The following is a 15,190-nucleotide window of genomic DNA, read 5'->3' as shown; positions in this document are numbered from 1 at the left end:
GGATTTTGTGACATGTTCATATACTTTCATTAATTTTTTTATAGTTTATTTTTGAGAGAGAGAGACAGAGCGTAAGCATGGGAGGGGCAGAGAGAGAGAGGGAGACAGAATCCGAAGCAGGCTCCAGGCTCTGAGCTGTCAGCACAGAGCCCGACGTGGGGCTCGAACCCATGAACCATGAGATCCCGATCTGAGCCGAGACCAAGAGTTGGATGCTTAACTGACTGAGCCATCCACGCGCCCCACAAAACTTACTTTAAAAGCAAAACTGGGCACATTTCGCTAACTGTGCAGAGCCTGCTTGGGATACTCTCTCTCTCTCAAAAGAAATAAACTTACAAAAAAAGAAAAAAAGAAAAAGAAAAACCAACTCCAATTCATTTTTTTTATTTTTTTATTTTTTGTTAAATGTTTATTTATTTTTGACACAGAGAGAGAGAGACAGAGCATGATGGGGGAGGGACGGAGAGAGAGGGAGACACAGAATCCGAAACAGGCTCCAGGCTCCGAGCTGTCAGCACAGAACCCGACGCGGGGCTTGAACTCACAGACCGCGAGATCATGACCTGAGCCGAAGTCAGACGCTTAACCGACTGAGCCACCCAGGCGCCCCTCCAATTCATTTTAAAAGACCCCACAGGCCAAATTTCCACCACACCTGCACCAAGGGATAATTTCAGAACGCAAGACAGCGTAAGGGGGACCGGTGGTTCCTTTGGACCCCGGGCTCAGCAACTGTTTTTTGCAAAGCAAAAAGTACCATCGAGGGCTGGCCTCACGTACGCAGGTCAGGAAGTTAACCCCGGATTTCTCGGCCTACAGGAGGCCGCGCTGGGGAGTGAGAACTTGTGACCTTCGGCACAAGTGGAGGCGAAAGGCTGAAATCCCCACAGCCGGACACTGTAGAGAAGTGAGTGTGCGACCCGCTCTGTCCCCACGGACAGAAGTGTCCCCCGCGTATTCTCCCTCCCAGCGCCTGGCACGACGTCTGCCCCCAGTACCTGCTCCATAAACATCTGCAGAATGAGGAAGTGAGCAATCGTAGCTGACGTTCCCAGCCTGCTAACTACGGGCCAGACCCCGCACCAAGCGTTTCCTGCAGCTCACCTCATCCGACCGTCCAGCACCGCGGGAGATGAGCAGACAAGGCAGGAAGGGGCCCCGAGCACAGGGTCGAGATCCGACCCCACACCTCGTGGCTTCAGGGCCCAGTTCCCCCCCACCCCCAACCTGAGCAGGAGGACGAGGGGAGTCCGCACCTCTATAAAGGATGTTTCTTGGGGCGCCTGGGTGGCGCAGTCGGTTAAGCGTCCGACTTCAGCCAGGTCACGATCTCGCGGTCCGTGAGTTCGAGCTCCGCATCAGGCTCTGGGCCGATGGCTCGGAGCCTGGAGCCTGTTTCCGATTCTGTGTCTCCCTCTCTCTCTGCCCCTCCCCCGTTCATGCTCTGTCTCTCTCTGTCCCAAAAATAAATAAAAAACGTTGGAAAAAAAAAATTAAAAAAAATAAAAATAAAAATAAAGGATGTTTCTTTAACTGATACGTACGAAGTCACTCAGTGGCTCTGGACAAAGCAGCAGGCAGGACAGACAGGGCCCCTCAGGGGGCTGCGGCTGGACACAGGGCATTCATTCACAAAAGAGAGGAGCTGTGTGGGCCCTACCGGGTTGGCCATTGGAATCACCAGGGGAGTGTTGACCAGGCCAGGCCCCGGCCTTGCTCGTAAGTGCTCCTACAATCAGCAATTTTCCAACACACCAATCCATCCAGGTCACTCCGGGCTTAAAACCCTGCTGGAGAGCTTTTAGAATCCCCGTGGGCAGGGGGCACCCACACCAGTGACATTAGAATACCTGGGTGGGCGGGCAGGGGTGTCAGAGGCCGCAGGCATCAGAATCTTTTCTGGAAGATCCCCCGATGACCCCGACCTTTGGCAAAGTCTGGGGACCCCGCGCTCCAACAGAGCTCTCAGCCTTCGCTGCACCCCACCCAACCCCTGGTGGCTGCTCCAACTTCATTTACAGAGGCTCCAACACCTATTTAGAGAGGTGTGAAATACGTGTCTTCGCCTTTTAAGCTGTTACATGCACACGCACACCTCCGTGCACCTGGCCTCACTCCCGCGTGAGTCTCCCGTGCAGAGCTGACTCGCTCCGCAGCCGGGACCTGTCCACTGGGCACAAGCATCGCCGTCCACCAGCCTGTGCGACAGCACTGAGGTCATTCCCAATCTTTGGGAACCTCTCTGTCTTCAAGCTTCTCGGCTGGTGCAGAGGGAACCTTTAGCCAAAGCTCTGGGCTGACCCAGGGATGGCTCCTTCCACCGCTGGGCAGCTCTGCGGGGAGAAAGGCAGGAACTTCTTTCCGAGAAACACGCTCCCACCGTGGCCTGGGCTCCTCACACCCCGGAAGGTTCTGATTCAGGGAATGTGGCCAGCTCAGTCCACGTCCACTTGGACAGCCACGTCTGTGGTCTCCCTGCGGCCCTTCCAGCACCTTCCAGCCCTGCAGCCGTGTGAAAATCGGATCATGTCTTTCCTCTGCTCATGGACAACTCACCCCCGCTCGTGGCCAGGACCCCGGAATCAAATCCAGAGTCCTCCCCGTGGCCCTAGGTCCCGGTCTAGTCCTGCCCACTCCTGCCCTTGGCCGCTGAGGTCCACCCACGTGAGCACCTCTCTGTTTCTCATGTTTCCCCCTCGGGCCATGCCCCTGCTGCTGGAACTTGGCCTGGCTGTTCCTTCCACACCCCCCCCCCCCCCCCCGCTGTCTCCTTCACGGCACTGATCACCATGTAGTTGTTCCACTTGGTGGTTACTGGTCTGCTCATCTCCCTGACCGCACCCCCAGTCCTTGAGGGCAGGCACCCCCTGTGCCCCACAGGCCTCTCCGCGGGACCCAGCACAGTGCCTGGCACACAGCAGCTTCACCATAAGGATCCGAGGAGTAAACAAATACAGAACTACATCTGGAGACAGGGCATCTGAACATCCCAAACCTGAAAGCCGAAAGCAAGCCAGCAGCTCACGAGGACGGGACACGCGGTGCGTGCAGGTTGGACATAACGAGTATCCTCTGCTCTCACAACGAAGCAGCCTCTTGTACATTTTTCAAGAAACTCAAGGCATCTTTGGCTAGTTTATGTTTTTCTTTAGTCGAAACACATGGCTGGGAGAAGCTCTTCTGTTTCCTCCCCATACGACGACAGCAAAATCAAAAGTCCAAGCACAAGGGTAAATGGTAACGGATGCTGGGAGGAGTTGGGGGGGGGGGGGGACGCCCAGGTGGCTCAGTCAGTTGAATGTCCGACTCTTGATTTCAGCTCAGCTCATGATCCCAAGACTGTGGGGTCGAGCCCAAGGTCACAGGATTGAGCCCTGCATCGGGCTCTGTGCTAACAGCACAGAACCTGCTTGGTATTCTCCCCCCACTCTCAAAATACATAAATCATCATTTACAAAAATTTTGTTTTAAATAGGGAGGAGTGGAGACTATGACAAGGGGGGCCCAAACTCAGAAACATAGACCTAGATTTACCAGATCAGCTAATATTTTTTTTATTTTTAAATGTTTATTTATTTTTGAGAGAGAGAGAGAACGCGTGCAAGTGGGGGAGGGGCAGAGAGAGAGGGAGACACAGAACCGGAAGCAGGCTCCAGGCTCTGAGCTGTCAGCACAGAGCCCTACACAGAGCTTGAACTCATGAGCTGTGAGATCATGACCTGAGCTGAAGTCAGACACTTAACCAACTGGGCCCCTTATTTTATTTTTTAAAGTAAGCTCTATGCCCAATGTGGGGCTTGAACTCATGACCCCAAGGTCAAGAGTCACATGCTCTATCGACTAAGGGGCGCCTGACTGGCTCAGTCGGTAGAACATATGATTCTTGATCTTGCAGTCGTGAGTTCAAGCCCCATGTTGGGTGTAGAGCTTACTTTAAAAAAAAAGAACAGGGGCGCCTCGGTGGCTCAGTCGGTTGAGCGTCCGACTTCAGCTCAGGTCACGATCTCGCGGTCCGTGGGTTCGAGCCCCACGTCGGGCTCTGGGCTGATCGCTCAGAGCCTGGAGCCTGCTTCCGATTCTGTGTCTCCCTCTCTCTCTGCCCCTCCCCCGTTCATGCTCTGTCTCTCTCTGTCTCAAAGATAAATTAAAAAACGTTAAAAAAAAAAAAAAAAAAAAAGAACAGATTGATGTTTTAAATAAACAAGAAACTCAGAATTTTTCATGAAAATTCTCTATTTAAACAACCCCATGTGGACTGATCCAATCACATCAGTGATGGATTCGACCCCTCGTCCTCGAGTTTGCAAACCCTGATCTAATCCACCTGTGGTTAAAAGACCCAAATGTTTTGTCCCCTGTCATCCTCTGCTCACTCAAGCAAAGCCCCTGGGCATGAGAAAGTGCTGGCTTGACTTCCTTCCATCTAGGCCATGAACCTCATCTGTGGGCCAAGCCCATCCTATGTCCCAGCACAGGTACCAAACAGGATTCTGAAAGAGCCTGGCCGGGAAGTCATCCGTGGGTGGCTATCGGCACCCAGCCTTTCGAGAGGGCCCTGAGCTCCCTCCCCCCATAAGCCAGAGGGCACCCAAGAGGCAAACACCTCTCCCTGCCATCGCGGAGCAGCTTCTGGAGGCCACCCTGACACCTCCCCCGAAGAGGAAGTTCAAACCAGAAAAAGAAAGTAAGACACAAAAAACCTGGCTGAACAGAATACCCCAAAGGCGCCGGAAACAGTAAAACACTCACCTGCCAACCAGCGTCAACACGCCTCCGCCCTGTAGCAGCTCCTTGATCCCGGCAGACAGAGCACAGTGCCGGGCTCGGCCTCCGCCCTCCTCGCCGGCTGCACCTCCCTCTGCTCCCCCTACACCTGCTCTTCTGCCCGGGGCGCACCCTGCTTCGTTCCACCCCAGGGCCTTTGCAAGTTTTGTTCCCTCTGCCTGGGATGCTTTTCTCCGCTTTGCCTGGCCAACTCCTATTCACACTTCAGGGCTCAGCCTCAAATGTCGCTGCCTCAAGGAAGCCCTCCCTGACTGCACCCCCAACAGAGTCAGGTCCCTGTGCTTCCTCTTCCCTGCACATTCACAGGTCCCAGCTTCCTCAGAGAGACCTTCCCCACCCCTCGTCTCCCCGACTCACGCAGATACCCTCTACCTCACCACCCCATCTAGAGGGGTTGTGTGTTATGTGTCTGTTGTCTGCCAGTGTCCTGAAGGCAGGGCCCCTGCGTGTTTCACTGCTCTCCCCCGCTCCTGGGCCCCGCCGTCCAGTCCTGTTCCCAAACCGGACCTCCCTTTTCCAGATTGCTCACTGGCCCATCTGCAAACAGCCTCAGCGCGGGGAGCTGCCAGTGGGTTGAGCCTTAACCAGAGGCTGCAAGTGACTGTGCTCCTTCTGCTGCTTCTGGTAAATAAAGTTCAGCAAGCACTCTAAGTGGGTTTATTGCCGCGTGGAGCTGCAGGGAGTTGGGCTGTTCATTACATCCCTTACAAATGAGCGTGAGCCAGCCCGTGTCTGAGTTAAAGAGAGCCCCGAGTGAGAAAATGAAGTTAACGCATGCAGTTTCTCTCGAAGGCTGTCCCTAATAGAGACAAAATGAAGCTGAGGTCTAGCCGCTGGGCACGACATCTCTCTGCTGAGAGCAAGGGAGAGAAGGAACGAGGACGATGCTCAGGCTTCTTACACCAGTGAAAACCCGGAGACAACCCAAATGCCCATTCCTGGGGGCACGGTTCATAAGTTACGGTACCTCCACGGGACGTCACTTATTCCGTGTGGGCCTCAGTTTTCCCAGCTATGAAATCAACCAAACAAGGGACGCCTGGGTGGCTCCAACGGTTGAGCGTCCGACTTCGGCTCAGGCCGTGACTTCACAGCTCGGGAGTTCGAGCCCCGCGTCGGGCTCTGTGCTGACAGCTCGGAGCCTGGAGCCTGCTTCACATTCTGTGTCTCCCTCTCTCTCTGCCCCTCTGCCACTTGTGCTTTGTCTCTCTCTCTCTCTCTCTCTCTCAAAAATAAACATTAAAAAAAAATTTTTTTTTTTTAATTAACCAAGCAACCTCCTAGCCCTGGGTCACTGCCAGGAGCAACGACACAGTCTGTGAACAGGGTCCGGCACGCTGCTAGCACATGGCATGGGCCCAGGAAATAGGTGTAATTATCATTTAGTTGTGGGGTACAGGGAAGCCAAAGAACGATGGAGCATAGTCTCCAACATGGAGGCCACCGGCCTCATATGACTATTGAACACTCACAACGTGGCCGGTCCCAACTGAGATATGTTGTAAGTTCAATATAAAAGCCTGATTTTGAAAACCTAGCACCAAAAAAAAAAAAAAAAAAAAAAAGAACGTAAAAATCTCAGTAAGATTTTTACATGGTCATTGTTTACATGTTGGAGTGATTGATATTTTGGAGGAACTGTTACTTTAAATATATTGAGACTACTTTCACCTGTTTCTTTTTCTTTTTTTTCTTTTTTTTTTTTGTGGCTCCCAGAATATTTAAAATTACAGGAGTGGCTCATATTTGTGGCTCAGATTATATTTCTATTGGACAGCTCTTACGGATACATTCAGACATGAAAATATGTCCATGCGATTTTGTAAAATTGAGATGTAAGTCACATACCATAAAAGTCACCCTCTACGAGCACACAGGTCTGTGGTTTTCAGTATATTCACAAAGTTGGGCAGCCACCACCACTAATTCCAGAACATTTTCGTCGCCCCAAAAAGCCCTGTACTTTATCACCAGCAGTCACTCCCCACTTGTCCATGCTATTTTGAGTGGGGGGGGGGGGGGGGGGGAAGCCACGTGGAGAACGGTATTACTAGGTCAAGCAGAGTTTTATAAAAACGAATACCTAGTATTATTGATACATGCACACCCGCACTTGCAAATGCATTTTCTAAGCGTTTGGTTGGGGTGAGGTACAACACCACACGGCCAGTGATGGTTATCTCGGGGACCCGGAGTCGGGGCGCAGAGAGCAGGAAGAGGGGTGCTCCCTCTGTATTTGATGTATTTCTGTCCTGCTTCTGAGATTTAAAAAGAGAATGAGTTGAATTGAACCCTTAAATAACTCCTGGTGCACTTGGGTAAATAACTTTCACGGCACTGTTAACAGACTGGCTTCGGCTGGAAGATGAAGGGCCTAGTTTCAGATCTACTTTTTATTCTGTGCTTTTAAAATAGAAAGTACAGATAGAGACGAGGTATTTTCCCTCTTAGCAACAGCAGGACCGAGGAGGCCTGGTACTTCCCCGCACAGACGCAGGCTGCCCGCCTCCTCCCGGGCCACTGGCACCCGGCTCTGAGCGCAGCGGGCCGAGCGCTCGGCCGGGGGCAGGACCGGGGGCGGGGGGCGGCCTCCCCAGAGCCCGGCCGATGCTGGGGGCCCGGGTCCGGATGCGAGGCGACTCTGGGCCCCCGGGGGGCCTTGTGGCCGAAAGAGGGAGAGGCCAGACCTGCCGCGCATCTCTGGGTGGCGCCAGGCAGTCATCTCTCCGCAAGGCGGGGATCCTCGGGCCCTTGCGCTGGGCGCGCGAGGATGCTGCGGGGACGCCGAGGGTTCGGGTTCGGGTCCCCGCGCGCCGGAGGCCGCACCCACCCTCTCCTCCCCCGGGGTGCCAGGGCGTAGACCGCCGCCCCTCCCCCGCCCCACCTCCCCTACCTCCAGCCCCCGCTCCCTACCTCGGCCGCGGGCTCGGGGGTCAGGAAGAGCGCGAGCTCGCGCGCCCCGCTGCGCACGGCCTCCGGCCGGTCGGCGTCCAGGAGCAGCATCAGGAGAGCGGCGGGGTCCAGCTGGCGGAGGCTGCCCGAGAGCCGGTGGCCGGGTCCCGGCCTCGGAGCCCCGCCCCCGACCGGCTGCATGCCCCGCGGCCCGCCTGGAGGAGGCGGGGCAGGTGCGCACCCGGACGCGGCCCGCGCCTCCCCGAGCACCGGACCGAGGGGGGCAGCGCCACCCAGTGGCGCGCGGCGCTCACTGCGCCCGGCCCTCGCACCACCTGGTAAAGCTGAGATTCTCAACCTCGCTTGCATATTGTCATCACCTGGGACTCTTCAAACTTCCAAAGTCCGGCCCAGCACGCTGTCCCTGAGGTTGGGACCTGAGCACCAGCATTTTTTGAAGTTCGCCTGGGGATTCCTACAGACGGCGGAGTTTGAGAACCGCCAGTATAGACCACCCCTTTTCATTGGAATCCGGGCGGAGCCGTGTCTCCCAGCCCCCACGGCACTTTAGAATGCCCTGGGGAGCTTTCAAAAGCCCGGAAGCCAGGCCTCACCCCGGCGGATTCAGCCGGAATCCCTGGGGGTGGGGCTTGGGCATCAATAGTTTTTTAAAGCTCCCGGGGTGTTTCCAGCATCCAGGATAGAGAACGGGGTCCTTTCCTTTAAAGACCAAAGTCCCCGCCCCCAGGGCCGTCCTAATTCCAGCATCTTGTTTGCGCCCGGCGGAGAGATCTGGAAATTAGAGAAGCCGGTTGTAGCGGTCCTTTTCCTCGCTGGGGCAGCTTGTAGAATAAACTCCCCAGGGAATCCTTAAGCTCACTGTTTGCCCGCCCCCCTCCCCCCTCCAATACACACACCCCTGGGAGGCTTGTTGAGACCCTCTAGAGGCCGAAGAGGGCGGGGTGCATCCGCCCAAAGCAATGCTAATAAGGAAAATCCTAAAAATGGGGAAGAGGTCCAGGGAAGTCTAGAAATATAATTTTTCCTATGACGTCTTTTTTTTCTTTTAATGTCACATTCGTTTAACAAAATCAAGCTGGGCTTAGGGGTGTAAATAAATGTATGCAACGTCCCTCGTCCCTCGCCCCCCTTCCGGCCCCGTGGAATCTATAGTTTACGTGACCACCTGGGTAGGGGGCATAACATGTCCTCGATCTGTCTTTGGGGTAATCCGTCACTTCCACGCCTGCCCCCCGCTCATTGCTCCACACCCCTGCCCAAACATTCAGACCTGCAGGTCAGAGTCGCATTCTGGAAAAATCTTGGCAAAGATTCGGGCCACAGGTGGTTAGTTACAGGATTGGATAGGAACCCACAGAACCTGAACTTGGCTATTCATTACTGCCCTGATTTCCCCCGCGCTCAGAGCCCTTCAGTTCATCACACAGACACGCAGGAACCAAGCTCAGACCCTCACTGCTGCAGGCGGGCTGGCTGGGGGCCCTCCCTCTGAAAAGCCGAGAACTGGCTTCAGACTAGCCGAGGAGACCTGGGCACAGCAGAATTCCCCTGATGAATGAGATTCACAAACATAATGCTAAGAAGAAGAAAAAAAAAAAAAAAAGAAAGAAAGAAAGACAAGTTGCAGAAGGCACACTTAGGGCACACTGCCATTACCATAAAGTTTTAAAAACATGCAAAACCACACTCTGTATTGTGTATGGATACAGACATACTGAGCAAGAGTATAAAACTGTGCATGGGGACCGGGCAGGCCACGTTCAGGGAAGTAGTTACAGGGGGATTGAGATGGCCAACCCAGGAGGGTTATGAACAGGGTTTCATGGTATTTATAGTGTTTTATTTCTTCTGCTGATGTTTGTTGTAACACTTAAACCTATTGAATGCCCAAAATGACTCATCAAAAGTAAAAGGAATAAACAAAAAAGGCTGGGATATTATCTAAAAGTGCAGATTACCCAGCACCTCCCCCCACCCCCGCCCCGGCTTTCCCGGGAGATGGGGTGTCTGGGGAAGGATCCATACCCTGGGCTGAGTTGGGTAGCCAACAGTCACTTTGTTTTCAGTCTTTTTTTTTTTTTTTTTCTCCCTAAATGTGTGATTATGCCTTAGAAACATTGTGCTACAAATACAGATGCCCGGAGCCCTCCCCCAACTTGCTGAATCAGAATCTTTGGGGGGCTGAACATCTGCATTGTGACAGCTGTGAAGTGGATTCTGATGCACACCAAAGTCGGAGAATGACCCCCATTTAGGGGCTCCCCCTTGCCGCAGGCATTTACCCAGGGATTCCCCCCATGGGAGGCCAAATCAATGGTTTTCAACAAAGGGGATTGAAGGTGTAAAAATCTCCTAGCCTCTCAGTGGCGCTTGGCTATGTCCCAATGCCCTGTCCCCGGTCCTTAGCTCTTGGGGAGACCCTGGGGCAGAGGCAGCAAGCCTGAGGCCTGGCATGCAGCCTGCCAGGGCCGCACCCTGCCCAAACCAGTTTGAACCAGCCGCAGGGATGGAGCTGTGGAGCGTCCCCACGAGCTCCCTCTGGCGCCCAAGCCGGGCTCAGCTGCCGCTCTGGTCTCCTGCGTGGAGTCCTCTGCGGGTGCAGGCGGCCGGCCCCAGCCCAGCCTGAGGGTGGGGGCGCCAGTGGCTGGCAGGCTGGCAAGGCCCCCCGGAGCCCTAAAACGAGTGCCTGGCTGGGCCCCAAGGTCACACGCCCTTCCACCCCCCACCCCCCATCTGGCTTCACCTCCAGCTACAAAATGGTTGCCTGTCTGTGTCTTTTCAAGGTCAACGCCAGCCCAGGCCTCAGGCATACGAGGTTCTAGATTAGCAATGGTTCCCAAGCTTGGCTGCACATTGGAAACACCTGAGAAGCTTGCGGAACATACTGATGCCCAGCCCCCGCCCCAGAGATTGGGATTTAATTGGTATGGGGTGTGGCCGTGGTTTGGGGAGGTTTAAAAGATCCCCCAGGGAATATCATCTGTTCCTTTCCAGTGCGTGCTTAACTCTGTGGGCGCCGGTGACCCTGGGGTCCCTTGGCGTCCTCGGCACTTACCATGTGCCAGGCGCTGTTCACATAGGTGGCCTCTTTGAATCTCTGCCACATCCCGTGAGGCAGGCGGCCCCTGCTGCGATGCCCATTGTACAGATGAAGAGACTGTGACCAAGAGAGACAGATTCATCCGCTGGCCCAGGACAATAACTAGTATAGGCAAGAGCCAGGATTTACACTTGGACAATCTGATTCCAGGACCCAACTCCTCACCGGCCACTCACACCAAATACTCTGCCTCCAGCGAGACAACCCCTCTTGGTTCCTGCTCCAGCCTCCCCCCTCTAACCTGGCCCGTTAGGAAAGCCCTGCCCTGCCCTGCCCCTGTGCCAGCCCGCCTTCTTCACTGTCCTCCTGGAGCACATTCTAGTCATCTCCCTTCTTGCTCGTAAACCTTCACGGGCTCCCCAGTGCCCACCGCGTGAAGTTCAAAGACCATACCCCTGGCCCTACCCCGCCAATCCGTTTTCGCGGCTTTTCTCTCTGAACCCTAAATTACAGATGGGAGCCCACGGAGCATGGCCAGGCCTCGGGTGAGGCCAGAGAGGCATGTGGGACAAACTATCCAGGGACAGCAGCAAGCGAGGGTCTCCTCACAAGGTGTGCCCTGGGCTTACCTGAGTCCTGGCCCCGGCCATACAGCCTGCTGCGTGCGTCCCTCCCCAGATTCCTACGTTGAACCTCGCCCCCCACAGTTTGGGGGGTGGGGGGGCCTCCGGGAGGTGATTAGGTTATAAGAGTGGAACCCTTGTAAATGGAATTAGCGTCCTTCTACCCCAGAGGGCTCCCTTGCCCCTTCCACCGCATGAGGACACCCTGACAAGTTGACGGTCCACAACCCGGAAGCAGGCTCTCACCAGAGCCGATTTTGGATTTTCCAGCCTCCAGAACCGTGAGAAGTAAGAGCTGCTCATATGTCACAGCCTATGGGATTTTGTTCTAGCGGCCTGAATGGACAGAGACATCTACAAACGTATTTGTTTTGGATAACATTATGTTTAAGTATCTATATCTTTTTTTTTAACATTTTTTAAATGTTTATTTTTGAGAGACAGAGAGAGAGAGAAAGAGAGAGATAGAGCATGAGTGGAGGAGGGGCAGAGAGAGAGGGAGACACAGAATCTGAAGCAGGCTCCAGGCTCCGAGCTGTCAGTGGGGCTCGAACCCACGAACTGTGAGATCGTGACCCGAGCCGAAGTCGGACGCTCAACCGACTGATCCCCCCAGGCGCCCCTCTATATCTTTTAATGTGATAGCCTTCTACGGTTCATGTGGACACTCAGACTCAGTGGCTTCTCTTGGAAAGAAAGGAAAGATTAGGGAACCATGAGCCGGCACTGTGGCATGGCCATACTTGGCCAGTGAAGGACCTGTCCCGGTTTGCCAGTCTTCCACACTGGGCCCCAGTCTTGTACTGACCTGTTGGTCCCTGAAGGTGTCCAGGTTCCTGAGCCCAGGGACCCCTGAACGTGTCACATATCTGCCAGGCCCCCCGTCTGTGTCCAGCATTTCCCATCTGCAATGCCTTAGCTGGGGCACCTGCCCCTGACCGCCACCCCTGCCTTCCGCCAGCCTTCAAGGGCCCTTCTTCTGCCCCTCAAGCACATGTGCCCTGTAAGCTCGCCTTCTGATACCTTCTCCCTTCTGCGAAGGTGGAAATCCATCTCCAGACAGCAAGTTCCTGGAGGACAGAGAATATGTCTGATGCATTTGTTGTTGTTGTTGTTGTTGTTGTGGGTGTTTGTGGGTGTTCAGCCGACTGCCTTTGCACACAGGAAGTCCTCAGTAAACACATCTATCTAAAATTTGAAGTCGTTTTCCTGCTTCACGTCTGTTTCCCCACTAGCAAAATAATTTAGCACCCATCTTCAAAGAAGCACAACGAGGGGCGCCTGGTGGCTCAGTGGGTTAAGTGTCCGAGACTTCGACTCAGGTCATGATCTCACAGTTCGTGGGTTCAAGCCCCGTGCCGGGCTCTGTGCCGACAGCTCGGAGCCTGGAGCCTGCTTCGCATTCTGTGTCTCCCTCTCTCTCTCTGCCCCTCCCCTGCTCACACTCTGTCTCTCAAAAATAAATAAACATAAAAAAAAAAAGCACAGTGAAAAACCAGGTTTTGAAATTCTCACACTACAGTGGCAGGAAATAGCAACAACACATTCCCCTTCTTTCTCGGCAAAGGACAGCTTCTGGAAAATTCTCTGCAGTAATTCGATATTTTTTTTTTTCCTACCTCCTTCCCTTCCCGAACAGAGCTACACAAAGGGTCTCAGAGCTTTGGAGGCAAGGGTCAAGGTTCAAACTGCTCTGTGCATGCCAACACTTAGCTGTACAGCAAGAGCCACCCTGGATTTGAGATGTAAGAGGAGAATCACGGGTTTGGAGGAATGAGGACTTCTCGCCCTTCCAGCTGCTGAGATGTGGGTCCTGGGTTGTTTTCTCTGCCTCCATCTAAACAGGCGTGGGGCGGTGGGGGCACAAAGAAGCTGCCAGACGTGAGATCTGCCGAGCCGGCCTTGGGTCAGTGAGGGCTGAGCTTAGTGCTTCCTGTCACTTCTCATCCAGGGCTCACAGCTGCCCGGGACCGGCCGGGTCCACCGCCCGATGCTAGGGCGCTGGGGGCCACCGGGTTTCAGAACGAGGTATTGGTGGGTTTCAGGATGCTAACACAGAGCACGCCCGACATCTCAGGGCGACTCCCGGGCACGCGAGGGCAGCACCCCATTATCACACTGGACATTTCTCAGCAACACGTGTGAACGTTCACCTCAGGCGAGTGGATATGGATAAGGCCTTACATAAACCTCAGGTCAATTCAGCCCAGGTTCTGCTGGCCAATGTGTCTGCTGCCCTCATCGGGGTGGGGCGTCGGGAAAGCCGATGGTTTTTAGAGTTTCCTGAGTTGCCAAATCAAAAAAAAAAAAAACCAAAAAACAACAACAAAAAAAAGGAACTGTGGACTCATTTTCCTATTTCCCATCTGGGGAAACTGAGGCTCGGTAGCCCAGACCTACGCATGTAACAGCGACGTGGCATCGAGCTTCGGACCCGCAGGCTTTGTAGGATATCACGTTGAGACGGATCGGAACGTGTCAGGAGACGTCAGAAAGTTAAGTGCCCTGGCAAAAACAGCGTTCTTTAGCCTATTTGGGACGTCTGAACACATTTGCTTTCTTGTTTCAGGAACGTGTATCTCTGTTCACCAGGACTCAAAGGTCCTTTTCTGTCTTTGGAGTAAATGGTACAATGCTGTGCATACAGTAGGTACTCCATAAAGGAGATACTGCTCTGTACCTGAGAGCAGCCTCTGGTTGTAACACAAACCTGAGAGCGGCCTCTAGTTGTAATAACGGCCAAAAGTAAACGCCGTGAGACCTCGGGGGAGAAAAATGCATTTATTTATCTTAACGACGATGCCGGAAACCGTGTCTTCAGCAGCGCACGTGACAAACACAGGGCATGTTGAAATTCACCTGGAGTTTCACTTGAGGCCCTGAAATGACACACCCGCTATAGCACAGAGTCCGAAGTCCAACCGTCGGGCTTCGAATTCTGGCTCCCCACCGAAGAGCTGTGTGACGTCTCTGGAGTTTCTTAACTTCTCTGTGCCCGACTTTCCTAATCAGTAGAGTGACAGGCTGGAAAGATTCAACGAGCTAACCTCTGCCAGGGTCTGGAAGAGAGTCGGTGCTCAGTGGACACCGCCTTAGATGTGGAATATTGACACGCTGAGAGCGTTGCCAAGGGAAGGCACAGAAAACTGACAGGTGAAGTCAGGTACTCCTCACCGAGTAGGCGCCTGATCTCTGTTGGGACAGGCCGAGTATGAAGTCTTGTCACGTGACGCCAGTTGGAAGGCGCTGCAGCTGTTTCGGACGGAGAAGGCCTGGATTAGCGAAAGGAAGATCACGAGGAAGGAGGCCGTGAATTCGGCCAGAGACAAAGAGCCGGAGAAACCCCACCCGCAGGCCTGTGCGGGCTGGTCCTCGCCAAGCGTTGGCACACCTCTGCGGGAACGGCGCCCTCTGGTGTTGGCGCTGCGCAGCAGCAGCCGACGGAGGCTGAGTTCTAAGATGGCCCCAAGATTCCTGGCCGCCGGTGGTGCCTGCGCCCCCCGTGTCAATGCCCACGTGTGGCTGGGATCGGTGGAGGTGACGGGATATCGCTCCTGTGATGGATTAGGTTGCCGATTAGCTGGCCTCGCGTGAATCAAAGGGAGATTATCCCGGGTGGGCCTGACCTAATCAGGAGGGCACTGATGGAGGGTTTGGAGGTCAGAGGTGAGAGAAGTCTGAGGGAGCCGCTCCTGCTGACCTAGAGGAAGGCAAGCAGCCCTACTGCACACTCCCGGGGTGGGGGTGGGGGTGGGGGGCACGGGGCGGGGAACCGCAGGTGCCTCTAGGAGCTCAGAGCTTCAGGCCGACAGCTGCCGCAAGCACG

General features: G+C 54.4%; 1 protein-coding gene across 5 annotated transcripts in view; it reads right to left on the bottom strand.

Annotated features, from left to right (window-relative positions):
• BCAS4 (breast carcinoma amplified sequence 4) overlaps positions 1–8,003 on the bottom strand; it is a 60,432-nt gene extending 52,429 nt beyond the window's left edge. For 2 of the 5 annotated variants that reach the window (XM_058685959.1, XM_058685960.1), the window contains exon 1: positions 7,702–7,998. In XM_058685959.1, coding sequence (XP_058541942.1) covers positions 7,702–7,881 — 180 coding nt within the window. In that variant the 5' untranslated portion in view covers positions 7,882–7,998. Of the gene's footprint in view, positions 1–7,701 lie in introns of all 5 variants that reach the window. The other 3 variants (XM_058685962.1, XM_058685961.1, XM_058685958.1) reach the window with 3 other exon arrangements.
• Positions 8,004–15,190: the final 7,187 nt, after the last annotated feature.

Source organism: Neofelis nebulosa, chromosome 9 (assembly GCF_028018385.1).
Source record: "Neofelis nebulosa isolate mNeoNeb1 chromosome 9, mNeoNeb1.pri, whole genome shotgun sequence".
NCBI lineage: Eukaryota > Metazoa > Chordata > Mammalia > Carnivora > Felidae > Neofelis > Neofelis nebulosa.
The sequence above is the reverse complement of the archived record's forward strand: the minus strand, read 5'-3'. Positions and strand labels throughout refer to the sequence as shown.